This window comes from Monodelphis domestica, chromosome 1 (assembly GCF_027887165.1).
Source record: "Monodelphis domestica isolate mMonDom1 chromosome 1, mMonDom1.pri, whole genome shotgun sequence".
In the NCBI taxonomy this organism is placed as follows: Eukaryota; Metazoa; Chordata; class Mammalia; order Didelphimorphia; family Didelphidae; genus Monodelphis; species Monodelphis domestica.
This window is the reverse complement of record NC_077227.1, coordinates 441,952,766-441,979,253: the sequence shown is the minus strand read 5'-3', so window position 1 is coordinate 441,979,253 and position 26,488 is coordinate 441,952,766. Positions and strand designations below refer to the sequence as shown.

The 26,488-nt window shown below is 42.1% G+C and overlaps 1 protein-coding gene across 1 annotated transcript in view; it reads left to right on the top strand.

Moving 5' to 3' along the window:
- Positions 1 to 26,488, top strand: part of MYLK3 (myosin light chain kinase 3) — a 53,798-nt gene that overhangs the window by 16,670 nt on the left and 10,640 nt on the right. The window contains 7 exon segments of the mRNA XM_007474817.3: positions 4,103 to 4,476; positions 4,479 to 4,610; positions 6,235 to 6,340; positions 7,867 to 7,960; positions 13,578 to 13,687; positions 15,800 to 15,941; positions 22,131 to 22,201. Coding sequence (XP_007474879.2) covers positions 4,103 to 4,476; positions 4,479 to 4,610; positions 6,235 to 6,340; positions 7,867 to 7,960; positions 13,578 to 13,687; positions 15,800 to 15,941; positions 22,131 to 22,201 — 1,029 coding nt within the window.

Here is a 26,488-nt window from a genome sequence, read left to right as displayed (position 1 = left end):
ATCTGCAAAAAGGGTTCGTTTTAGTTCCTCATTGCTTATGCTTATTCTTTTCATTTTTTCTTGTCCTATTGCTATAGTTAGCATTTCTAGAACACTATTGAATAATAGTAGTGATAACTGACATCCCTGCTTCATCCTTGCTATTATTATTGAAAAGGTTTTTAGTTTATCCCTGCTACAGATTATCTGGCTCTTGGCATTAGATAGGAACTACTTAAATTTTTTAAGAAAGGCTCCATTTATGCTTATGATTTTCTAGTGTGTGTTTTTTTCTTTTAATCCTAACTTTCTGTCTTAGCAACAACTCTTAAGAAAGGTAAGGGCTAGACAAATGGGTTTAAATGACTTGTTCAAAGTCATACAACTAGGACGTGTTTGAGGTCAAATTTGAACCCAGGTTCTCTTGACACCAGATTGGGTTCTCTATCTACTATGCTTCCTGGCTGCTCCTTTTCTAGTTGTTGTTGTTGTTTTTAATAGGAAAGGGTATTGTATTTTGCTAAGAGCTTTTTCTATATCTATTGAAATAATCACATGATTAATGTTGTTTTGGTTATTGCTACAATTAATTATGCTTATGGTTTTCTAATATTGAACCAGCCCCACATTTCCTGCTATAAATCCTGCCTGGTCATAGTATATTATCCTTGTGATATATTGTCATCTTGCTAGAATTTTATTTTTAAAAAATTGCCTCCTTTTTCATTAGGCAAGTATAATTTGTATACAGTTTTCTTTTTCTGTTTTGGCTCTCTCTGGTTTAGATATCAAGACCATATTTATGTCACAGAAGGAAATTGGTAGGACTACTACCTCCCTTTCTAAGTATTCCAACCCTTTTTAAAAAAATGAGTTCTAAATTTTTTCTAGGAAAAGAAATCAAATTTACTTAGAATTTTCAGACTTTACTACCTCTTTCTTGAACATCAGGACAATGTTTGCCCTTCCCAATCCTGAGGTGCTTTTGTTATTCTCCAAAGAAATTTAACATTTATCAACAGAAGCTCAGTAGTCACATCTGCCAGTTCTTCCAGAAACTTGGAAGTTTATTTGAGCCTGGTAACTTAGACTCATTGAGTTAGACCATTGGACTTGAATCCCAGTTCCACTATTTATTTACCCTCTGGGGCCTTGGCAAGTTATTTAACCTCTTTGGGCCTCATTTCCTCCATCTGTAAAATAAGAAGCTTGAACTAGATTATCTCTGAATTCCCCTCCAGGACTAAATCCTAAGAGAAAGGGGCAGTGGGAGGACAGAAAAGGCAGACTTTAGCATTTGGGCTCAGACTGGCAGTGGGGGCATTTGACCTGCAGGATGACTTCCCCTTTTCAAAGACAGAGCCTCAGTAACCTGAAATGAAGCCATCCTTGGGATTTAACTCACTCCTCGGTGGGGGATCAGATGTCTTTGTTTGCTTTGGCAATTGGCAAAGTCAGGGCTCCTCGCTTATCTGTCATTGTTCAGAGGGGAAAGGAAACGTGAGCCTCCCCAAAGCCAGGAAAGCCAATTGAATTTGTAGCCAACAGCTGCTGGGAGACCCACCTCACTCAAGGTCTCTGCGTCTAGGCTGTGGCCTGGAGTTGAAAGCATAAAACATGGGGTGATGGGGAGAAGGTGGGGAATTCAAAGGCAATGAATAGAACCCAGGAAAAAGAAACAGCAAACATAAGGAGTGGAGCAAAATTGGAGCCTAAGAAAGTGTGTTCTTGCCTTCTTGCGGAGTGATAAGATGCCTTGGCACTACTTTTCTGGGAAATCAGACACTAAGACATGCTTCTTTAAGGTGTGTGTATGTGTAATTTCTGGCAGGAATAAATTCATTTAATTTTTAAATTTAATATTTTGAATAATATTTAATAATAACATTATTAAATAATTAGATACTATATTTGGCTTAGATTTAAAATGATAATATACAGCTAACATTTATGTAGAACTATAAAATTTGCAATTCATTTTGCAAATATTACCTCAATTTATCCTCAAAACAACCCTGAGAAGTAGATGCTCTTATTATCCCCAATTTACAGATGAGGAAACTGAGGCAGGCAGAAGTTAAGTATCTTGCCCAAATGGCTAGTAAGCATCTGAAGCTAGATTTGAACTGAGGCCTTCTTGATTCATTTAAGGTCTAGTGCTCTATCCACTGGGCCACTTAGCTGCCTCTAAGTTCTCTCATCTTTAAAATGGGGTAGTACTTCCTGATCCTTCCTACCTACCTTGTAGGGTGTTATGAGGACAAAACAGGACACTAGCAATAAAAAGTTAGACTGTGTATAAGAGCCTATCACTGCTGTTATTTTCATTAGGGGCCAGCGAATATAGGCCTCCCTGGAGGGTGGCTGAGAAGACCTTAAAATGCAAATACTTTTGGGTAGAGCATGTTTGCTGCTTTCCCATCCCTTAAGTCATTTCATTTAACCATGATGAAAACTCTGCTGTCTGGTCAGGCATTGTTATCCCCATTTTCCAGATGAGGCAACTGAAACCCATCCATGGTAAGTGACTTGCTCAAAGTCACAAAGTCAAATTAGTGGCAGTCAGGTTTAAAGCCTTTTTTCCTGACTCAAAGCTCAGGATGCATCTCTTTAGACCACATTGCATTTTAAATCTCATGTCTACATACTATTGCCAGTGGTTTTAAACAGAAAGTGTCCATAGATCTGGGCCTAGGCAGGAGAGAACCAAACACACCGACGTATCCAGGAGGAGAACAAGAGCAAAAGTCTGGTAATAATCCAGAGCCACTCTCACACCCACGGACCGGGCCTTTCTCTGAAAAAGAAACCAGGACTTGCTCTGGTGTAGCTGCCAAGCAGCAAGGTCAACTAGAGGAGGAACATAATGTGGCGGCCCAGGGAACTGGCTGTCCTGAGCAGGTGACCCTCAAGTATGGAATCCACAGGCTGGCAGGGAGCTTGGGGATATCTGGGCTTCCTCCCGGAGTTCACATTGGGCTAAATCAATTGCATTTTCACCCAGTGCAGACTCTGAATTGGCAAAATAATCACGAGAACAGGAGCCCCTCTATTTGGCCTGATCAGATTAAGAATCATTGGCTATCCCAGAATCACAGGCCTGGAAGGCAATGTAGGATCATGGAATTCAGAATGGAAGGGGTCTTAAAAGAGCATTTCGCGGGGGCAGCTGGGTAGCTCAGTGTCTGGCCTCACTTCCCAGCTGTGTGACCCTGGGCAAGTCACTTGACCCCCATTGTCTAGCCCTTACCACTCTTCTGCCTTGGAGCCAATACACAGTATTGACTCCAAGACAGAAGGTGAGGGTTTAAAAAAAAAAAAAAAGAGCATTTCGTGGATCCTCTCTCAGTTTACAGATGAGGAAACTGGGACTCAACAATTGTGATTTGTCTGGGTTGTGTAAACTAAGTAGCCAAGTTGGGATTTGAACCGATGTCTTCTGGCACCAAATCCACTGTTCTTTCTACTCTACCACCTTTTTTGGTATTGGTCAGTTGTGTCTAATTGTCCTGACCCTGTTTGGAGTTTTCTTGGTAAAGATAATGGAGTGGTTTCCCAACTACTTCTTCAGCTCATTTTACAGATGAGAAAACTGAGACAAACAGGGTAGAGTGACTTGCCATGGTCACACAGCATAGAAAGGTGACACCCAGAGAGGTGTCATCTGACCATGGGAATTTAGGAAGCAGAAACAGAGCTTGAATCTGGGTCTCCAGCCTTTGAATTTATTGATTTTTTCACGATTCCATATGAACAAATAATATGTTATCAAAACATTTTCACGCATTTGTTCTATCCCACTATCATTAGCACATGATATCTGCCACCCTATGAGACCAAGTGTGGCATCATGGTCCACTATACCCACACCTCACATTTATATAGGACTTTATGGTCACAAAGCACTTCCACATCCATTATCTTTGGGATTCCCTCCTCCCCCCTTAAATGCTACTAGAAGACAGGAAAGACAAAGATTATTGTCCCCATTTGAGAAATGAGAAAACTGAACCTCAAAGTGGTTAAAAGCTTTCAGCAAATAGAAGAAATGGTGATAAAGGCTCCCTGTTGGAGTAGATGGAGAAGGTTTCTTTGTATCCAATGAGAATTCTTTTCTCTGCAGGTTGTCCATCCATGTGCAGGAGACAGATACTCCTGGGGAGATGTTGGTGAGCCGGGCAGGAGACTCTTCAGAGAAGATCCTTAGACCCAAAGCCTTGGCATCATTGTCCTCTGAAGGGGAAGGAAGCCCATGTGGGCAGGATATATGGGTGCCCATAGGCTGTTTCCAGCCCTCCAGAACTGATCCCACTTTGACAGACCTTGAAGGAAAGTCTGGGGAGATGGGACAGAGCCAGCATGACCTACAAGGCAAGGAGAGGGGTGCCTTCCTCCTTGGGACGAATGACCAGAAAACAGCAGTTAAATCTGAGTCAGAAGGTGAGCTAGCAATGGAACATAGCACTGCCCAGAAGGATGGGGAAAGATGCCACTGGAATCTCAGGTGAACAAGAGAGAAGCCCAGGAAATGGAACCCAGGAGTCTGAAAACACAGGAGCAGCAGCAGAGGGAGAAGCCACAGCTTTGGGAACAAGTGGGCCCTGCTGAGAAGGCAGGAGGCCTGGTGCTGGGTAAATGATTCCCTGTGTGGTAACTTTAGCTGTATCGATCCAGAGCCCTTTTTTCTACCAAAGAAGTCCTAGGTTGTCTATTCTTCTTCCTTCCTTCCTTCCTTCCTTCCTTCCTTCCTTCCTTCCTTCCTTCCTTCCTTCCTTCCTTCCTTCCTTCCTTCCTTCCTTCCTTCCTTCCTTCCTTCCTTCCTTCCTTCCTTCTTTCTTTCTCTTTCTTTCTTTCTTTCTTTCTTTTCTCTTTCTTTCTTTCTTTCTTTCTTTCTTTCTTCTTTCTTTCTTTCTTTCTTCTTTCTTTCTTTCTTTCTTTCTTTCTTTCTTTCTTTCTTTCTTTCTTTCTTTCTTTCTTTCTTTCTTTCTTTCTTTCTTTCTTTCTTTCTTTCTTTCTTTCTTTCTTTCTTTCTTTCTTTCTTTCTTTCTTTCTTTCTTTCTTTCTTTCTTTCTTTCTTTCTTTCTCCCCTCCCCCCTTTCTTTAATGTAAATTTAATATAATATATTACCTTCCACCTTAGAATCAATACTATGTATTGGTTCCAAGGCAGAAGAGTGGTAAGGTCTAGGCATTGGGGGTGAAGTGACTTGTTCAGGGTCACACAGCTAGGAAATGTCTGAAGTAAAATTTGAATCCAGGACCTTCTGTCTCTAGGCCTGGCTTTCAATCCACTGAGCCACCCAACTGCCCCTTTAACTTGTATTTTAAAACAATTTTTAATAACAATACCACTGGTTCCAAAGACTTTACATATATTTTCCCATGTGATCTTCATAAAATCTGTATAAGGAGTGCTATATTATTAATCCCATTTTACAAATGAGGACAATTAAGACCTCAAAATAGAATGTGATTTGCCTAGAGCACTGCAATGGCAAATCTAGAATTCAGATCAAACTGGCTTCAAGTCCAGTGGTTTTCCTGTTGCTTTGTGTTCTGTTTTCCCCATTTGGCACTTTTGATATATATATTCCCACCTATCGGCATACCCCATGGTTATTATTATCACATGATAGCTCTCCCTTCTGTAGGACATTACGATCGCATTCCAGTCTGTTCAGAGAGGACTGACTGTGCTAGGGCTGAGGAGAACTTCTCACTCAGAATCCCAGCTTCCCTACTGACCTAGCTTGGTGAGGCAAGCACTTTAGGGTTCAGTTTTCTCATATGGAAGGCAGATATAACTTGTTCTACCTACGCCCACAGAATTGCTGTGAGGAGCCCATGAGAAAATGTGTGGGACAGAGCTCTGAAGAGCATAAACTACTCTGGGAAAGGAATTATGGTTATTTTCTGGCCCCATGATTTCATTAGCATAGGGAGTTCCTTGGGAGAAAACTCCCTTTACCAGGGCAGGCTGGCACCTTCTTTGCAGCCTTTGGAGTGTTGTGAGGGTCAAGGAGGAGTGAAGTAACTTGTCTCAGGGTCATGGAGCCCCTGGTGAGGCAGGGTTGGAATCCAGGTTTTCTTGACCCCAAGGCAAAGCTCTCTGTCCCCTAGACCATCCTGTTCTCATTATGTAAACAATGCCCAAACCAATGTGATTTGAAGAGAATGCTGAGAGGTGGATGGATGCTACCAGCCAACTTTTCCTGAGTGATTAGGCCATGTGATGTTTATTTGTGTCCCCTTTAGATGACAGCCCGGCCCCCCCAGCCCCTTTCGAGCACCGGATAGTGAGTGTCAAGGAAGTCCCGATCACCACAGGGTACATCGTGTGCCAGCATGAAGTCTTGGGAGGGTAGGTAGAATTTTCTGTTTTGATGGGGAGGGAGGTGATTGGCATGGGGACTGGCACTAGAATATCTGGAGAACTGGAATGGGGAATAGAGGATGAATGCTGGTGTTTCCTCCCCAATCCAGCTACAGGCAGGACACATCTTAGTGGATCATAGGTAATTAAATCCATGAGTCTGGAAACTGGGGGCAGAGTCCCAAAGGGACCTTAAAGAGAATACATTCAGGAGGCAGCTGGGTGGCGCAGTGGATTGAGAGCCAGGCCTAGAGAAGGGAGATCCTGGATTCCCATCTGGCCTCAGACACTTCCCAGCTGTGTGACCTTGAGCAAGTCAGTTCACCCCCATTGCCTAGCCCTTATCACTCTTCTGCCTTTGAACCAATACACAGTATTGATTCTAAGATGGAAGGTAAAGGTTTATTAAAAAAAAAAAAGAAACCCTTATCTTCAGGCTTAGAGAAAACTAAGTATTGATTGTAAGGTGGAAGGTAAGGGTTAAAAAAAAAAAGAATATATGTTCTAACCCCTTTGTGTTTTGAAGAGAATGAGACCCAGAGTGAAAAGTAATTTGCCTCTAAAATCACATAGGAAAAGAAATAAAATAAAAACAGAGAGGTAGTATAGCTGTGACTACCCTGGTCCACACTGCTGAAGGACAGGCTGTTCCATGCCACTTTATATCTAGGTTTTTCCAGTACTCTAAAGGGTGGTCCTTTTAGAGTTCCAGCACCCCAGTTTCATTTAACCACTTAAGAGTCAGATTTAGCTTCTACCAAGGAATGTTTACTTCAAAGGCACAAAATGAATAACTAGGCCAACATTCTCCACCCCCTCCAATATTCCTGGGCATAATATCCTCCCTGCCATATCCCCATCTCCGTTTCTGGAGAAGAGAGGCAAATTAAGTTTACAGTTTAACTCAGTTCCTCTATGGGGCAGCAGAAGAGAGAGCATAGAGCCCAGAGTCATGGAAGACTTGAGTTCAAATCTAGCCTTAGGCACTTGCAATCCTGGGATGAAAGTTGTGGTTCTTCTAATAAGTAGCCATATGATGTTGGGGCAGACAATTCCATGTGGGGCTCAGTTCCTTCTGCAGTAAAAGGAGAGGGTGGGACTAGATTATTTTTCCTTTTCTTTCTTTTTCTTTCTTTCTTTTCTTTTTAAAAAATTGTTACCTTCCACTTTAGAATTAATACTGTGAATTGGTTCCAAGGCAGAAGAGCGGTAAGGGCTAGGCAATGGGGGTCAAGTGACTTGCCCAGGGTCACACAGCTGGGAAGTGAGGCCAGAATTGAAAGGACTAAATCTTTTCAAAGGTCTCTTCTAGTATTCACTGTTGCACCAATGTTCTCTTGACAATAGTTTTACGTATAGTTTTGCCTTCATAAGATTATATGATCATTTAGATTCTCAGCTTTTCTGTTCTCTGCTTGCCTGACTACCATTGGCATGGATGACTAAGATTTAGGCTGGCTTTGGTTCTGAGTGGAGGGATGGATCCAGCCTTCACATGTTTGGGTTCTCCACAGGGGACGGTTTGGTCAAGTTCACAAATGTACCGAGAAGTCTACTGGTCTCTGCCTTGCAGCCAAGATCATCAAAGTAAAGAGTGCCAAGGACCGGGTAAGGAGCCAGCCCCAAACTGAGCCCTTTCTCGCGCTAGCCAAGTAAAGCGCTGGAATTCAAACCCAGGGCTCCAGCCTCCAAATGCAGCGCTCTTTCCTCTTCTCTTGTGGTCTCCTGATACAAGCTCCTCTCTTTAGTCATTAAAGCCCTCCTCGGCGTGGCCCCTGCCCGCCTTTCCAAGGGGGGGGTTCCTTCGTCCTCCTCTTCCATGCCACCGGCCAGCCTCACTGGCTCGCTTGCTGTTCCTCAAATGTGCCGTTCTGTCTGCCTCCGGCTGGGGATGTCCTATTCCTTCCGTGTGGAGGCCAGACTAGATGGCTGCTGCTGAGGGACCTTCTAGTTCTCGAAATCTGTGACTGTAAACTTGTGGGTGACACAAAGCTGGGAGGGAGAGTCCATGAGCTAGAAGGGAGTCAGGGCCCCAAAAGATCCCGTTAGAGTAGAATGAATGTTGGGCTGAATTTAATAAGAGGAAATTTATTTTAGGAAGACTTAAAAAATGCTTTAAACTTACACTTCATATAGAACAAAAAAATTAATATTAGCTAACATTCATATAGTATTTACTCTGCTAGACACTGTACAAAGCACATTACAGTTATTATCTTGTTTGATCCTCGTGACAGCTCTGGGAAGTATTATTATCCACATTTTACAGATGAGGAAACTGAGGCAGGCAGCTGTTAGGTGACTTGGCCAATGGCCACAGAGCTAATAAAGTTCTGAAGATGCATTTGAGTTTAGGTCTCCAGGACTCTAGATCTGGTGCACCATGGCTCCACCTAGTGGCTCTTCCAATAACACGGAATATTGAGTATTCTATTCAGTAAAAGCAGAGGCAAATGAATTAAAAAACAAACAAAAATGATATTCTATATTCAGGAATTGTTGGAATGTCTACCACCATTTGGTTATGTTTTACTGGAACCAATTTAAAGTCTTATACAGAGAGTGTAAAAAACCAGCTTTGCAAGGACAAGATTATAGAGGCAAAGAGAACTTTCTCTTAAAAAGTGATGGGGGGGGGGGGGCAGGGACAGTGGGGGAGCAGCTGGGTAGCTCAGTGGATGGAGTGCCAAGCCTAGAGATGGGAGTTCCTGGGTTCATATCTGGTCTCAGACCTTCTGTGTGACCCTGGGCAAGTCACTTAACCCCCATTGCCTAGCCTTTACCACTCTTCTGCCTTGGAGCCAATACACAGTATTGCTTCTAAGATGGAAGGTAAAGGTTTAGAAAAAAAAAGACTATGGAGGAGGCATCTAAGTGACTCAATGGATTGAGTTCCAGGCCTGGAGTTGGGCGAACTTGAGTTCAAATTTGGTTTCAGATACTTCTTAGCAGTATGATCTTGGATAAGTCACTTAACCTCAATTGCCTTCCCCTTGCCACTCTTCTGTCATAGAATTGATACTAGGACAGAAGGTAAGGGTTTTTTAAAAGGCTATGGAGATCTTGGCAAATTACAAGCTCAATAGGAATCTATAGGGTGATCTGGTTGCCAAAAAGGTGAATGTAATCTTGGGTGGCATAAATTGGGCCATAATTTCTAGAATGAGTAGGCAATGGTGCTATTCACTATGCAGGTGGGTGGTACAGTGGATAGTGTGTAAGAAAAACCTGAGTTCAAATCCTGCCTTAGACATTTACTAGCTGTGGGACCCTGGGCAAGGGGGTCAGTCACTTATCATCCTTGTGCGTTGGTTTTCTCATAATGGCCAGTGTCTACCTTGAAGGGTTATTTTGAGGATCAAGTGAGACATCTGGAAAGTGTTTTGCAAACTTCAGAGTACCATGTGCATTCTAGTTGTTGTTATTACTTCACTGTAGTCAGACCACATATGAAGAACTCTGTTCATCTCTGGGTACCACTTTTAAGAAAAGACATCAATAATGGAGGGGGCATCTAGAGGAGAATTGTGAAGGGTCATCATAATAAGACCAACTGAAATGAGTGGGGAGACAACCTAGAACAATGATGGCGAACCTTTTAGAGTTTGAGTGCCCAGCCCCTACCCCATCCCCCAGACTGTCATGCCCCTCCCCCCAGTAATAGATGTCTCCTGTCCCTCCCATCGCCCCTGCCTCTTACCCCACACAAGGGAGGGAGGAAGCTCTCACTGGGCTGCTGGACAGAGTGGTGGGTGAAGTGAGGAATGTCCTCAGTAAGTGTAGAGAGGAGGGAGAAGCATGACCTGAGCACTCTGCTCCCCTCCAGCTCTGCTGCCTTTGAGCTGCTCACCCTACCCCTTGTGCACTCTCATTGGCTGCTGGGCAGAGGGGCGGGGAATGTGAAAAATGTTCTCAGGCATGTGGAGAGGGGGATGGGAGCAGCTCTACCTGAGTCCCTCTGCCTTTCTAGTAATGAACTCTAGGGAGACAAGGGGAGGAGGAGGGCAGCCACCATGCTCATAGAGAGCACTCTTCAGGCCATCTTTGGCACCTGTGCCATAGATTCACCACTACTGGCATAGAACAATGGCCTCAAACTCAGATTGAAAAGGGAGGCCCCTGAACCTTACAGAAGGATCTCTGGCAGATGCAAATTTACTTCAAAAACCACATATTCACGTTTTCTATATTTGATCACATTTCAATTTATTTTGTTAGACATTTCCCAGTTACATTTTAATCTGGTTTGAGTCACAGGTTTGATACCTCTGACCTAGAGTATTGAAAATGTTTTGGGTCAGCACTGTTTTGGAGTATTTGGAGGGTTGTCATGCCCAAGAGCTAAGATGGATTATAGTTTTTCTACTTGCCTTTAAAGGGTAGAAGTAGGAGAAATAATATGGCAGGTACAGAGAGATAGATTTTCATGCCAGAAAAATAAAAAAAATTTCCAACAATTAAAGCCATCAAAGAGCAGAATGGGTCACTTAAGGACATTTTAGGATTCCATTCACTGGAAGTCTTCAAGAAAAGTCAAGATAACCCTTTCTCAATCATTCAACATTTATTTATTTACTTAGAAACCCCACCCAACACTTTTCTTTCTTTATTAGGATTGATATTAAGTATTGGTTCCCTGGCAGAACAGTAAAGGGTTTGGCAATGGGTGTTAAGTGACTTGCCCCAGGTCACACAGCTTGGAAATGCCTGAGGCTAGATTTGAACCCAAGTCCTCCCACTCCTGGCTCTTTATTCACTAAGCTACCTAAGTGTCCCCCAAAACATTTATTAAGTACTTACTATGGTGCCAGGTACTGTGCTAAGTTCTGGAGATCCAAAGAAAGGCAACCTTTCACCACAAAACCTTTCCCAACAAAGAAAACAGTCTCCCTTCTCAAGGGACTCACAGTCTAATGGCAGGCAGGGAGACAAGCATGCAAAACAATTTTGTTCAAGTAAGATATTTACAGGATAAATTGGAAGAAATCTCAGAGGGAAGACCCAGCATTAAAGGGGACTGGGAAATCTTCTTGAAGAAGGTAAAAGTTTAGCTGAGATTTGAGGGGAGCCAGGGAAGCCAGAGAAGAGAGGGAGAGCATTCCAGGCATGGGAGACAACTAGGATCAAAGTCATACAGCCATTGAGTGGCAGAATTGCATAACTTTGAACAATCGCCCCTCTCCTCTGGGCCTCAGTTTCCTCATCTATAAAATGAGGAGGCTAGACGAAATAGTCTCTAAGATCTCTCCCACCTCTGACAGGGGCAGCAGGTGGCATAGTGGATAGATCTCAGGGCCTGGAGCCAGGAAGGCTCATTTTCCTGGGTTCAAATCTGGCCTCAGGCACTTATAAACTGGGTAATCCTGGAATTCACTCATTCCTGTTTGTCTCAGTTTCCTCAACTGTAAAATGAAGATAATAACAGCACTTACCTCCCAAAGTTGTTGTTAGGATTAAATGAGATAATAATTATAAAAAGCTTAGCAACTAATAGCAATATAATGATAGAGGACAATTCTGAGGGACTTATGAAACAGAATGCTATCTATCTTCAGAGAAAGAACTGTTGGAGTAGAAATGCAGATGAAAACATGATTTATCACTTATTTATTTGAGTATGTTTTGGGGTTTTAGTTTTATAAGATTATTCACTTACAAAAATGAACAATATAAAAATATGTTTTATGTATAAATACATGTATAACCCAGATTGAATTGCTAGTCAGCTCCAGGAGGGGGAGAAGGAAGAAGGGAGGGAGACAATATGGATCATATAACTCTGGAAAATTTATGTGGAAATTTGTTATTAAAATAAAATAAAGAAAAATAAAAAAATAAAAGGCTTAGCATAGTGCAGGCACATAGTAAGCACTAAATGATAGCTATTTTCTCTGAGGATAGAGTACCAGGCATTAAGTCAGGAAGTCCTAAGTTCAAGACTGGCCTCAGACTCTTACTAGTTGTATGATCCTAGGAAGTCACTTAACTGTGTTTGCCCCAGTTTTTTAATCTATAAATTGAACTAGAGAAGGTAATGGCAAATCACTCCAGTGGTTTCTCTACCAATAAAACACCAAATGGGATCACAAAGAGACAGACATGACTGAAAATGACTGAACAACAACCTCTCGGCCACTCTGTGACCAGGAAGGTGATAGATGCATATAGTTTTGATATATGAAGTTGAGGGAGGAGACTAGTGACAGATGGTATAAAATAATGGCTCTTACTAAGTGATATCTTCAGGGTATATACCATTAGGTTCAGAAATGTGTCACAGCCTGAAAATAAGTGGGAAACATTTATCTAGCCATACATCTTAGGGTAGTGATGATGAACCTATGATTCGGGTGCCAAAGATGGTGCTCTCTCTGGGCACATGGCTGCCCTTCCCCCCTGCCCCCACAGAGTTTGTTACTAGAAAGACAGAGGGACTCAGGCAGAGCTGCTCCCCTCCCCCTCTCCACTGTGCCAGAGGACATTTTTTCACATGCCCTGCCCTCTGCCCAGCAGGGAGCACACAGGGGATAAGGTGGGTGGCTCACAGTTGGCAGAGCTGGAGGGGAGCAGAGTGCTTAGGCCACTCCCCTCTTCCTCTCTACACCTACTGAAGACATTCCTCATCTCACCTGTCCCTCCTTCCAGCAGCCCAATGGGAGCACTTCCTCTCTCCCCTGTGTGGGGTAAGAGGGGGTGGGGTATGCCTAGTACTTGGGGGGGAGGGGCACAGCATTTGGTCTGGGATGGGTGGGCATGGCACTCCATCTCTAAAAGGTTTGCCATCACTGTCTTAGGGTCTCTTTGCTCTAAATAGTAATGTGTCTTGGTCAAAAAGTTCATAGAGGGACAACTAGATGGTTCAGGGATTAGAAAACTAAGCCTGGAGATGGGAGGTCCTAGGTTGTACTTTAAACTGACTATCCTAGCTGTGTGACCCTGGGCAAGTCATTTAATCCTATTATAGATATAAGTGACTGTGTGACCCTGGGCAAAACCCTCTCTGAGTTTCCTCTGTAAAGTGAGGGATTTGGCCTCAAATAAGTTATCTTCTAGATCCTAGAGTAGTGGAGGAAAGCAGGAGTGTGTGTGTGTGTGTGTGTGTGCGCGCGCGCGCGCATATGTGTGTGTGTGTGTGTGTGTGTGTGTGTGTGTTGGGAAACAGAGTGTTAGTGGTTTAGCTCATCATCTCCAACCCTATATGCCTAAAAAATGCCTCTCTCCCCAGGAGGAAGTGAAGAATGAAATCAACATCATGAACCAGCTCAGCCACGTGAATCTGATCCAGCTCTATGATGCCTTTGAGAGCAAAAACAGTTTCACTTTGGTCATGGAATAGTGAGTATAGCCCCAAGGGAGGAAGTGGGACAGTGGGCAGAAGGTCAGGGAAAACATTATAGTTTCCAGGACCCAGCAACATTTCCAAGGCAGATTTTTTTCTGATCATCCATTTATTGCCTTGAATTTCTTAGGATCCAGCAGCATAATCTAGACCAAAGATGTCAAATATGAAGTCCTGGGCATAGGCAGCAACACCCCCAAGTGTTGTCCCCATCAGATTAACATGTACTTGGGAAATAATTGACAAAATAAGTTAAAATATCATAAAACACAAATAATGTTGATATGTGGTTTTATAAGTCAACTTGTCCTTTTAGGGATTCTTATGTATAGTTTGGCGGTCTCTGTTTCAATTTGAATTTGACACCTCTGGTCTAAAGGAAGGGTTGATGGATTTCAAGGTAGAGGACATGGGCTCAGATCCTGGTTTGCCACCACCTCTCTGAGTGAGGTTGGCAAGTCATTTTTTTTCTCAGGGCTTCAGTTTTCTCATCTGTAAAATGAAGGGGTTGGGCTAGATATGAGCTGTATAAGAGAAGAACAACATAGTAGGAAGTTTAAGGAATGGAGAGATGACTTAAGGTTGGGATAGTCACAAAACACTCTCAATTGAAGGCAGCATTTAAGGATAGATATTTTAACAGGTCTAAAGAAGGGCTATTCCAAATATTTTCTAAAAAATGTGCAGGGGCAGCCAGGTGGCTCAGTGGATTGAGGGCCAGGCCTAGAGACAGGAGATCCTGGGTTCAAATATGACCTCAGACACTTCCTAGCTGTGTGACCCTGGGCAAGTCACTTAACCCTATTGATTCTAAGGCAGAAGGTGAAGGTTTAAAAAAAAAATCATCTAATGCAAACTGTTCAAACTTACTTCCTTTTTAAAAAGCAACAACTCTTACCTTCCATTTTAGAATCAATAGTAAGTATTGTTTCCAAAGCAGAAGAAAAGTAGTGTGATATTGAAATCACTTTAAAAGACTGATATATATTAATTCAAGGTCGCCAAGGAATTCAGCTATTTAATTCCTAAATGAAACACTCAAGTCAGCTGCCAACCTTTTTAATGGTGTTTTAATTACAAACAGGAGGAAAAAAGTATTAGAGAGGGAGAGAGAGAGAAAAAGAAAGGGGAGCGAAGGGAAGAGGGTTCAAATACCCACTTTGCTCAGGCTGAGCCAAAGCGGGCCTAAAGGCCCTAGATAGCCAAGGCAAGAAAAGAGATCAGTCTTTATCACTCCCCTGAGCAATCTAAAGGGAAATAGTCTGCAGGGCTCCTCCACCTCAAGCTCCAGCCTCCACACTCCTCTTGCCTTCCTCCCAGGAAGTCCTGAGACCTCCAGAGGCTGTCCTCTACCTCACTTCCTGCGTCTCACATGTGCCAATGGTGGCTCTCCCTTGACCTAGGACCACCCAGAGATCTGTCCTTTTTGCACATGTCTGTTGAAGGCCATATTCTCAAATAATTAAATCTTGAGTTTGCTGCAGCCCTTCCTAATCTTGTTACACTGAGTAGGGTGGAGATTGTAGTTTCCAAGACCTGATTCTGTCATTCCAAGTATCTCTATTGTTATTGATCAGGAAATAGCTAAATCCAATCTTCTAAAGAATGGTCTGGGGGCAGCTGGGTAGCTCAGCATGTTGAGAGCTAGGCTTAGAGACGGGAGGTCCTAGGTTAAAATCTGACCTCAGACACTTCCCAGTTGTGTGGCCCTGGGCAAGTCACTTGACCCCCATTGCCTAGCCCTTACCACTCTTCTGCCTTGGAGCCAATACACAGTATTGACTTCATTTCATAAAGGAGGAAACAGTGGCCAAGAAGGAGGAGAGGACTTGCTCATAGTCACCCAAATGGTAAACAGTGGAGCTGGGATTCAAACTCAGGTCTTCTGATCAAATGAGAAAATATTGATAAAGCCCTTAGCACAGTGCCCAGCTTAAGAGATGCTTCTTCCTTTCCTCCTCCACCCTTTGGATCTCCAAATTCAGCACTCTTTCAGCCACTAAAGCCATGCTGTTACTGGATCTCTTGCTGTAAGTAGAAAGACAGGGAGGATCACAATGGAATCCTCCTGGAAACTCATGGACAAATCTTCTTGCTTGAACTTGCAGCGTTGATGGTGGAGAGCTTTTTGATCGGATCACAGATGAAAAATACCATTTGACAGAGCTGGATGCTGTCCTCTTCACCAGACAGATCTGTGAGGGTCTCCACTACCTGCACCAGCATTACATTCTGCACCTGGACCTTAAGGTCAGTAACAACTGAGCTAGAGCCACCAGCTGTTGGAGCCTGATGGCAATGTCAGTGCTGGAAAGGATCTCAGGGGCCACCTGATCCAACCCCCTCCGGTCACCCAGGAGGATACTGAGAGGATAAGTGATTTGCCCAAAGTTACTTAGTTAACCGATGCCAGGAACAGACTAGACTATTCATCTCCTCTAATATGCTTGAAGTCTTGGGGACTTGGGCTCTGGGGTAGCTTTTTGGCAGAAGAAAAGTCTTTTCTCTTTATTTTAGACACATGCCAGCCTTTTGTTAATTTTTTTTTAACCCTTACCTTCCGTCTTGGAGTCAATACTGTGTATTGGTTCCAAGGCAGAAGAGTGGTAAGGGCTAGGCAGTGGGGGTCAAGTGACTTGCCCAGGGTCACACAGCTGGGGAGTATCTGAGGTCATATTTGAACTCGGGACCTCCTGTCTCTAGGCCTGATTCTCAATCCACTGAGCCACCCAGCTGCCCCCCTTTCGTTAATTTAAATGAAACTCATTCTAAATAGTTCTGCTTTGGGAAAGATCCCAGGATGGGCAGAATTACTCCATGCAGCTCTTATTCTTTCTTGGGGTTGCAATTTATAATATTCTCAAACAACAGATAAAAATTCCACCGTTGAGATTGAGCAAGGGTTCAGAGTTTAGGCGACAGCTCAGTTAATGGTCTACTACCTCATCTAACTGAACAACAGCCACTTAAAGTGTCCTCGAATCCTAGAGAATCATTTCCCAAACCAGGCTGACTGATCAAAGGCGGTTAGAGGCGAGGACTTCACCGAGAACCAGGAATACAGCTCTGAGCCTGGCTTCTTCCCTTTATCCATTTTTCTGGACCTTAATATTTGTTCTAAACCCAACAGTGAGAGGCTATTGGAAAAGGAAGAAAAGGGGTTTACTAAAAGGCCTCATTTTCTTAAAAGTTTAATAAATATCAAAGCTATGTCTTTCCCACGGGAACAGCCAAGGTTTACTTCTTTTGTGCTTTTTCCAAAAGAAAGAATGAAAGCTCAAGAATTCCTGACTTAGGTTGTGGAATGTGTTAGTTTTTTCTATGACCCAAATAAATGAGTAATAATAATTAAAAAATAACTAGCATTCCTATAGCTCATTAATGTATGCAAAATGCTTTCTATACTTTATCTTATTTCATCCTCTTGAAAACCCTGTGAGGTAGGGGCTATTATTACCCTCATTTCAAAGATGAGGAAACTATGGCTGGAAGAGGTTAAATGACTTGCCCAGGGTCACATAGCCCGTTATATAAATACAAAAGTATATAAATAAGTGTATGTTTAAATGGGGCAGCTAGGTGGCTCAGTGGATAGAGTACCGGGCCCAGAGTCAAGTAAGACTTATCTTTCTGAGTTCAGATCTGACCTCAAACTAGCTGGGTGACCCTGGACAAGCCATTAAATCCTGTTTACCTCAGTTTCCTCATCTGTAAAATGAACTGGAGAAGGAAAAAGCAAACTACTTTAGTATCTTTGCCAAGAAAACCCCAAATGGGGTCATGAAGAGTTGAACATGACTAAAAAAAATAACTGAACAGAAAATAAGTATATAAATCCCTGATGTAGGATTTGAACTCGGGTCTTCTTGATTTCAAGTACAGTACTGAATTAGGAAACTTTATCAATAATCATAATAAATATTCATTACCATTTTTATAGTGCTTACCCTGTGGAGGATCCATTCTAAGCACTTTACAATTATTAGCTCTTTGATCCTTACAACAACCCTGGGAGATAGGTACTATTATTATCTACATTTTACAAATGGTTAAATGACTTGCCCAGAGTCACACAGTTAGTTGTCAGATTTCAAGTCATTGCCTTCCCTCTGGGAAAGGATTTAGGCATCCAACTAACCCCAATATAGTCAGTAGCTTTGGATCTTTTAGGTAGTGAACCATAGTTCACTTGGCTGGCTGAGCCCCATTGAATAAAAAAAATTGTTTTTTGCTTGATTAGGAGGGAGAGAGATATTTATGAGGATTAGCACATGCATGGTCAGCAGAAAAGTCCTAGCCTAGTACAAACATGTAAATCCGTAATACAAAACAAAACAAAAAACCAAAAAGCAAACAAATGAAAAACTTCTCTAAAATGAGAATATAATTCTTAACAATAACTTGAAAGAGTCAGGCACTCAAGCATTCCTAAAAATAAGAGGCAATCAAATGACATCTCCTAGAGGGAGGGAGGGAGAGGGGCAGGGGAGGGAGAGAGAGGAAGGGAGAGGGGGGGAAGGGAGAGGGAAAGGGGGAGAGAGAGAGAGAGAGAGAAAGAGAGAGAGAGAGAGAGAGAGAGAGAGAAGAGAGAGAGAGAGAGAGAGAGAGAGAGAGAGAGAGAGAGAGAGAGAAAGAGAGAGAGAGAGAGAGAGGTAGGGGTGAGGGGAGAGGGAAAGAGAGAGGGAGAGGGAGAGAGAGAGAGAGAAGTAGGGGTGAGGGGAGAGGGAAAGAGAGAGGGAGAGGGAGAGAGAGAGAGATTCAGAGAGAGAGAGAGAGAGGGAGGAAGAGGGAGAGGTAGAGAGAAAGGAAGAGAGAGAGAAGGAGAGGGGGAGACAGAGAGACCGAGAGACCGAGAGAGAGACAGAGAGACAGAGAGACTGAGAGAGAGAGACCGAGAGAGAGAGAGAGAGAGAGAGAGAGAGAGAGAGAGAGAGACAGAGAGAGAGAGAGACAGAGAGACAGAGAGAGAGAGACAGAGAGAGAGAGAGAGAGAGAGAGAGAAAAGGAGAGGGAGAGAACATTATCCCTTCTTTCACCAAAAAGGGAGGGAACAGAGTAGCTGATTGCTACTGTGCCCGCTGGAAAAAACCAAAGAATGAGTCTTCAGGAAAATTAAAGCATCTTTTGTTGTTGTTGAGTCATGTCTGACTCTATGACCCCAAGGGTCAGAATTTCTTTGGTATACATATTGGAGTGGTTTGCTATTTCCTTCTCCAGCTCATTTTAAGATGAGAAAACTGAGGCAAATGGAGAAGGGACTCACCAAAGACACAAAGTTAGATGTCTGAGGCCATTTCTGAACTCATGAAAAGTGAGTCTTCCTGATTCCAAGCCCAGGGCTCTAGCCATTGCACTACCTACTTGCCCCATTGCATCTTTAAGTGGAGCCAACTGTGTGACTTTGAACAAATCACTTATTCTCTCTGAGCTTTGGTTTTCTCAGTTGTAAAAGAGGAGGGGTAGATGAGATGGCCTTTGAGGTTCTTTCCAACTCTAAATCTATGATCCAATTCTTCTTCCAGTCTAGTCAGGTTTCATGCCATTCTCTTCCTTCTGTAGCTCCATCCAAACTCCCCAAGAGTTGGAGGCAACACCACATCTTCTGTGTTCTTGGCTAAATGCCAGACTTGAAGGCCAGTAGAGACCTACTTCTTTCAAGGGAGTAGTCAAAACTGAATCAAGGATGGCCAACTCTTGACAATTGGAGACCAAGATCCAGTGTTATCCACTTCCCTGAGGCACATTTGTTTTATCTAGAGCTGAATTGAGGAGGGGGAAGGGAAAAGTTATTATGCACCCCATTCTGGCAGGGGAGCTGTCAATAAGGTGCCAAATCACAATTAAGATATTACCAAGCATGGGGCACAGTAGATAAAGTACTGGGCATGGAGCTCAGTTAGATTTAAGTTCAAAGCTAGGTCCAGCTGCCTGACGCTGGGCAAGGCTTTCATTCTGTTTGCCTCAGTTTCCTAATCTGTAAAATGAGCTGGAAAAGGAAATGGCAAACCCTTCTAAAACCAAAAAAACCTCAAAGGGGATCACAAAGAGTTGGAAATGATTGAAAACAACTGAAAAACAACATCAAAGGACGACTAAGACCTTGTAGAGGGAAGAGGGTATTCTTTTCTGGAGTTCTAGTCTCAGCCCTCCTTACCAACTGGCTACTATGTAGTGGTCAATTACTAAATGGATCCCAGAAAAGGTATTTTATTTATTGTTCAGAGCTACTCTGTAAGGGATGGGGCACAGGGGTTGGCACGATATCTATCCTGAAGTTAATGTAACTCTCTTAAATGGAGAAGGGTCCTGGTGCTAAGATGCTAAACACATAGGATGATTTTTAAAGGGTTTTAGCTCATCCCTTGCCTCATGCCTAGTCCCTCTGGCTCTACTAGAGTAATCTGCACTTCTTCAAATTCTCCAGATTCCAGAGCTATTTGTGACTTAATAGCTCTAGTGTCCCAGATAACATTAGATTATCTTGAGGGCTGAGAAGGGGAAGGGAAAGGAATAAGCATTTATATAGTTTCTTCTATTTTCCAAGTACTATGGTAAGCACTTTACAAATACTCTCTCATTAGATCCTCCCAACAATTCAGAACGTAGGTGTATTATTGTGCCCAATTTATAGTTGAGGAAACTGAGAGAGAAGTTAAATTATTTGTTCAGGGTCACATAGCTAGTAAGTATTTGGAGCTCTATTTGAATTCAGGTCTTCCTGACTCCAGACTCAATACTCTATCTACCTACTTACCCTCTAGGAGAATGAAGACTGGCTAGAAGTGGGTTTATAAACCACTTAACTGAGTGCAGATTATAGAAAGTTTGCTGCTATTTGTTCAGAATTTTCAGCCCATTGCCTGTCTTTTTATATGGCCAGAATTCAGAAGGACTTTTATATTTTTTAATTAAAATAAAACTTGATATAAAAATATTAAAAAAAAACTATTCTTAAGGACTGAACAAAAAGCCAAGGAGTATAAAAAACAAACAGCTTAGTAGTTTGCTTCTGTGTTATTCAATTGATTTAACGTCCTCCTTTTCATGGCCCCATTTGGGGTTTAGGCAAGAATACCAGAGTGGTTTACCATTTCCTTCTCCAGCTCAATTTCTAGATGAGAGAACTGAGGCAAATAAAGTTAAGCGACTTGCCCAGGGTCACATGGCTAGTAAGTGTCTGAGGTCACATTTGAACTCAGTGATAATTAATTTCTCACATTAAAAGGTCTGCCTATTAAAAAACCAAACCAAAACAAAACTCTGCCTGTATTTTTATAAAATTCACTAATACAGAACCTATCAGCACACTAATAACTCTAGAGGGAATTCAATCATAGGAAAAGCCTCAGTCACGTAATCAACAAATGAAGTTTGCAAAATTATTCCAATGGAACTGACTTGTACAGTACAAAACAAATGTACAAACAGCTTAGCTTGGTTCCTTCTAGAACACAGCCCTGTTTTACATCCTAATGCCCCCCCTCCCCCCCCCCAGAGCTTGAGTCGAGAGCCCCCTGGCTTCCCAAAGCTTCTTTGCCAAGCTAGCTGGCTGGCACCGAGGACAGGTCTAGAATACTGGACTTGGTCCAAGGTTGCCTTGACTCCAACTCTCAGGCCTGACACTTGCCACTTGGTAAGGGGATGTGATCTGGGACTCAGGGTGCCAGTGTGCTTCCATGTTAGGTCATCTGAGCAATTTAAACTCTTTAAAGTGATTGAGGACCCCCCCCCCCCCCCCCCCCCAAAGAGCTTTTATGTAAGTGGACAGAGACCTGGGGTAGCCGGAGACAGCTCAGACTGTTAAACTGGCCACTGGAGCATTTCCACCTTTGAAATCCACAAATGCCTCAAATCAGGGCTTGATTTTTTGTTCTGTGGACGACTTAAGAAATTGATGGGGGAAAACGTTAAGGACAAAGATTAAACTTAAAAGTGTGTGGCAGATACATTCGATTTTCCAGGAGCTGATTGTTTAAACATTTACCAGTACACTCAGGACTTTATTTGTTGCTACTGCTGTGTTAGGAATTAAAATGTATTAGCATTATTATGAAAATACTTTTGAACTTAATGGCTGCTGAAAGGGTGAGGCCACCAAACGTGGCATTGACACGTTTGCTCATTCAACAAACTTTTGTGCAGCAAAACAGTTAAGTAGGGGTTTTGATTTTAAAAAATTATTCTGTTACAAAAAATGAATAATATGGAAATAGGTATCAAGTGACAACATATGCATAACCTAGTAGAATTGCTTGTCAGCTCTGGGAGTGGGGAGGGAAGAGGGGAGGAAGACAACAATTATGTAACCATGGAAAAATATTTTTTAAAAAATAAAATAAAAATTATATTAAAAAATAAAATTAAGTAGCCTGGGTTGAGTGCTTCATTCATTACAGGAATAATAGTCATCTGTCAGATTATCTTCTTGGTCTTTCCTAGCCGGAGAACATACTATGTGTAAATCAGATGGGAAACCAAATTAAAATCATCGACTTTGGGCTGGCCAGAAGGTAAGACTATTTCATTCTATGTATCAAGCCAATTCAACAATCTGTTTTCTTTTTTTAATAACCCATAAACTTTCTGTCTTAGAATCTATATTGAGTATTACTTCCAAGGCAGGAGAGAGTTAGGCAATGGGGGTCATCCCACAGCTAGGAAGTGTCAGAGGTGATTTGAACCCAAGATCTCCTGTCTCTAGGTCTGGCTCTCAACTCACTGAGCCACCCAGGTGCCCTCAATTCAAGAGTTGTTATTTAGCAGCTATTACATTGTTCAAGGCCCTAAGCCAGGTGCTAGGACTAAAGAAAAGAAAAAGAAAGAAATTCAGCTTGAACATAATTAAAAACTTTTTTTTCACTATATTTTTCTCAGGCTACCTTTTAAAAGTAGTTTAAACTTTTGTAAAAAAATCTTATCTTAATTGACCAACTATTAGCCCCTTTATAAAAAGGTAAAGTCTGCCTTGGGGCATTTTAAAAATAGATTTTCTTTCTTTTTAAAAATTTGTAATTTTTTAAAAGGTATGTATTTATTTATTTTTTAAATATTTTTCCATGGTTACATGACTCATGTTCTCTCCTACCCTGGAGCTGACAACAAATTCCACAGGAGCTTTGACTTGCTCTGGATCATGCCTGTGGTGGTTCCCCGACTCCCAGGTGGCTCCTCATATTCATACCAGTCTCAGTTGTGACACCCAATCAGCATAGCCCATTGTAACTTAGTCTCAGGCTGGCTGTAGCAGGGATTAGAGGCCTGTGTCACTATATTGTTGTGTATTTAATTGTGACTGATTCTTCATGATCCCATTTGGAGTTTTCTTAGGAAAGATATTGGAGTGATTGGCCATTGCCTTCTCCAACTCGTTTTCCAGATGAGGAAACTGAGGAAAAGAGGATTAAATAACTTGTTCAGTCACCTAGTGTCTGTGGCCAACTTTGAACTCAGGAAGATAACTCGTATACCACCATGCCCTGCCTCAATTAAATTCAGAAAAACATGAAACTCTTCCCAAGGATGAGGAATATTTTTTAAAAGCAGTAAATTTGGGATAGAGATGGAAGCATGGAGGGTAATAAACAGAGAAGAATTTCAGAGTTCAGTATACTACAAGTAGCACAGTTAGAGATGCTAGAGGCAGATGGAGGAAATCTTGAAAGAACAAAAGTTGAGTGAGAGTGGCTGAGGGAGGCTTTGAAAGTGGCCATGAGATCATGTCAGTATGCCTGTGCCTTCTGGGTAAATAGGTAGAAGACAGAGAGCAGGGAGGAAGTGATCTAGATTTCTGTGAGGGCCAGAAGATAAAAAAGACATCTAAGATGTAAGGAAACTTTAAAAAAATTAGACATGGTACCTGAAGGCACAGTGGAATGGGAGTGCCTAGAATCCCTGGACTCAGGATGTGTGTGTATAGGGCTAAGGCAGTTGAAAGGGAGGGAGAGGGGAATGATACCAGGGGAAAGAGATCTTCATCTTCACAGATAGTGGCTTGGAATAACAAAATTTTCACATGAAATTTGGCCTTCAAAATTTGACTCCAACTTATTTTTCCAGACTTTTGTTTTATATTTTTATTTATTTATATTAATTTAATTAGTTTTATTTATATGCTTAATTTTAATTTATTTTTAATTATAGTATTTATTTTTATTTATTTATTCATTTATTTATTTTATTATATCCAGACACATTATTCCTCTTTCTAACCTCTAGGTCAGTGATGATGAACCTATAGCACAGGTGCCAAAGATGGCACACAGAGTTCTCTCTATGGACACTTGGCCACTCTTCCCCCTGCCTCCCCGAGTTCATTTCTAGAAAGGGGAGGGATTCAATTCAGGTGGAGTTGCTCCCTTCCCCCTCGCCATTGTGTCTGATGACATTTTTTCACATCCCCCACCTCTCTGCCTAGCAGCTAATGGGAATGAAGAGGGGATGAGTGGCTCACAGGTGGCAGAGCCAGAGGGGAGCAGAGTGCTTGGGCCACTCCCTTCCCCCTCCCTATAATCGAGGACATTCCTCACTTCACCCGACCCTCTGTCTAACAGCTCAATAGGAATGTTTTTTCCCTCCCCTATGTGGAGTAAGGGGGAGGGCGGGGCTTGGGGGGGCAGGCACAGCACTCTATCTCTAAAAGGTTTGCCATCACTGCTCTCAGTTCTAGTCAAATTGGCCTAGTAGTTCCTTATACACAACATTCCATCCCCTTTGTTGTTTAGTCCTATCCCACCTGTTGTGACTCCATTTTGGTGGGTTTATTTTGGGAAAGATACTAGAGTTGGGGGGAGGGGTAGCTACTTGGCTCAGTGGATTTACAGCCAGGTCTAAAGACAAGAGGTCCTAATTTCAAATCTGGCCTCAGACACTTCCTTGGCTGTGTGACCCTGGGCAAGTCACTTGACCCCCATTGCCTAGCCCTTACTGATCTTCTGCCTTAGAACCAATACACAGTATTAATTCTAAGATGGAAGGCAAGGGTTTAAAAAAGAAAGGAAGAAAGAAAGAAGGGAAAGAAAAAAAAGAAAAGGAAGAAAGATACTGGAGTATCTTTCATTTTGCCATTTTGCCATTTCTTTCTCCAGCTCATTTTACAGATGAGGAAAATGAGGCAAACAGGGTTAAGTGGCTTGTCCAGGGTCACAGAGTCTGAGGCCAGATTCAAACTCATAGGTCTTCCTGACTCCAGACCTATCTCTTTACCTTTGCATAGGCCTTGCCCCTCACTTTCCTTCTCCCCCACCCAAATGCTCTTCCTCTTCATTTCCACATCTTACAATCATTGGTTCAGCTCAGCTTAAGCCTCACACAACTCCTACAAGACAGTGTTTGAAAAGTGTTTAGCACATAGTAGATAGTTTAAAAATGTTTATTTCCTACCTTCTTTCCTTGTTAGTTATCCCCCCAAATATGACATCTCGTATAATATATTTTATTGACTTATCTATATCCACATGGTATAGAATGTAAATAAGGAAGCTCCTCCAGGGCTAGGACTATTTCATTTCAGGGTTTGTATCCTTGGCATCTACCATAATGCACCCAGCAGGTGATTATTATGTGCTTGCTGAGGTAAATTTAATAATCTCAGAGGGGTGATTTATGAAGGGATCTGCTGACTCCCTAAGAATTTGTGAGTATGCATGTGAACAAAGCATTAATCTTGGTGGCAGATACCTATTTTCATATGCAAAAACACAGGCTAACTACCACAGTCTGTTTAGACTAAAATTGTACTTTGGATTAACTGTGCTTCCAAATCACTTTATAGGAAGAAGGGTGGTTGTTGAGTCTTTTCAGTTGTGTCTGACTCTTCCTGACCCCATTTGGGACTTTCTGGGCAGAGGTACTCCAGTGGTTTGCCATTTCCTTCTCCAGAGGAAGAGGGGAGGGTGTTAATCAATCGAGTATATCAGTAGAAGGGAAGGCAGTTCAATTTAATTCATTCATTTTGCATCAAACATATATTAAAAGTCTACAGTTTGCACAAAGGAATATGAAGGATAAAGATCTATAAGACATAGCCCCAGTCTTCAAGGAATTCATGAGCTATCTTTGTAGAGATAAGAGACATATCCTTGAAAAATGCACTGAGGGTATAAAATGATTCTTTCCTCCCTCTCTCAGTCTACAAAGGCTACATACTAATTTCCTGAAACACTGTTTTTACTATAATATGACTCCCATGCTCAGAATTCTTTATTGTCTCCCCATTGCTGGAGAATAAAATATAAATTTCCTAAATTAATTTCTTCCATAATCTGACTCCTTCTTAACCATTCCAGGCTTATCTCACAATTTGCTCTTTCATCAATTCCAGATTTTTGCCAAACTCTACTTCTGTTTTTTTTTTCTGTTCCCTGATCTTATCCTTCCTTCCTTTACTTTGTTTTCTTAATTTGAAAAATTGTATTTAATTAATTGTTTTAGAATATTTTTCCATGGTTACATGATTCATGTTCTTTCCCTCCCATAGCCAATGTTCAATTCCACTGGGTTTTACATGTATCATTGATCAAGACCTATTTCCATATTATTAATATTTGCATTAGGGTGATCTTTTAGAATCTACATCCCCAACCATATTCCCCTCAACCCATGTAATCAAACAGTTCTTTCTCTGGATGTGGATAACATTCTTTTTCATAAATCCCTCAGAATTGTCCTGGATCATTGCATTGCTGCTAGTAGAGAAGTCCATTACGTTCGATTGTACCACAGTGTATCAGTCTCTGTGTACAATGTTCTCCTGGTTCTGCTCCTCTTACTCTGCATCACTTCCTGGAGGTTGTTCCAGT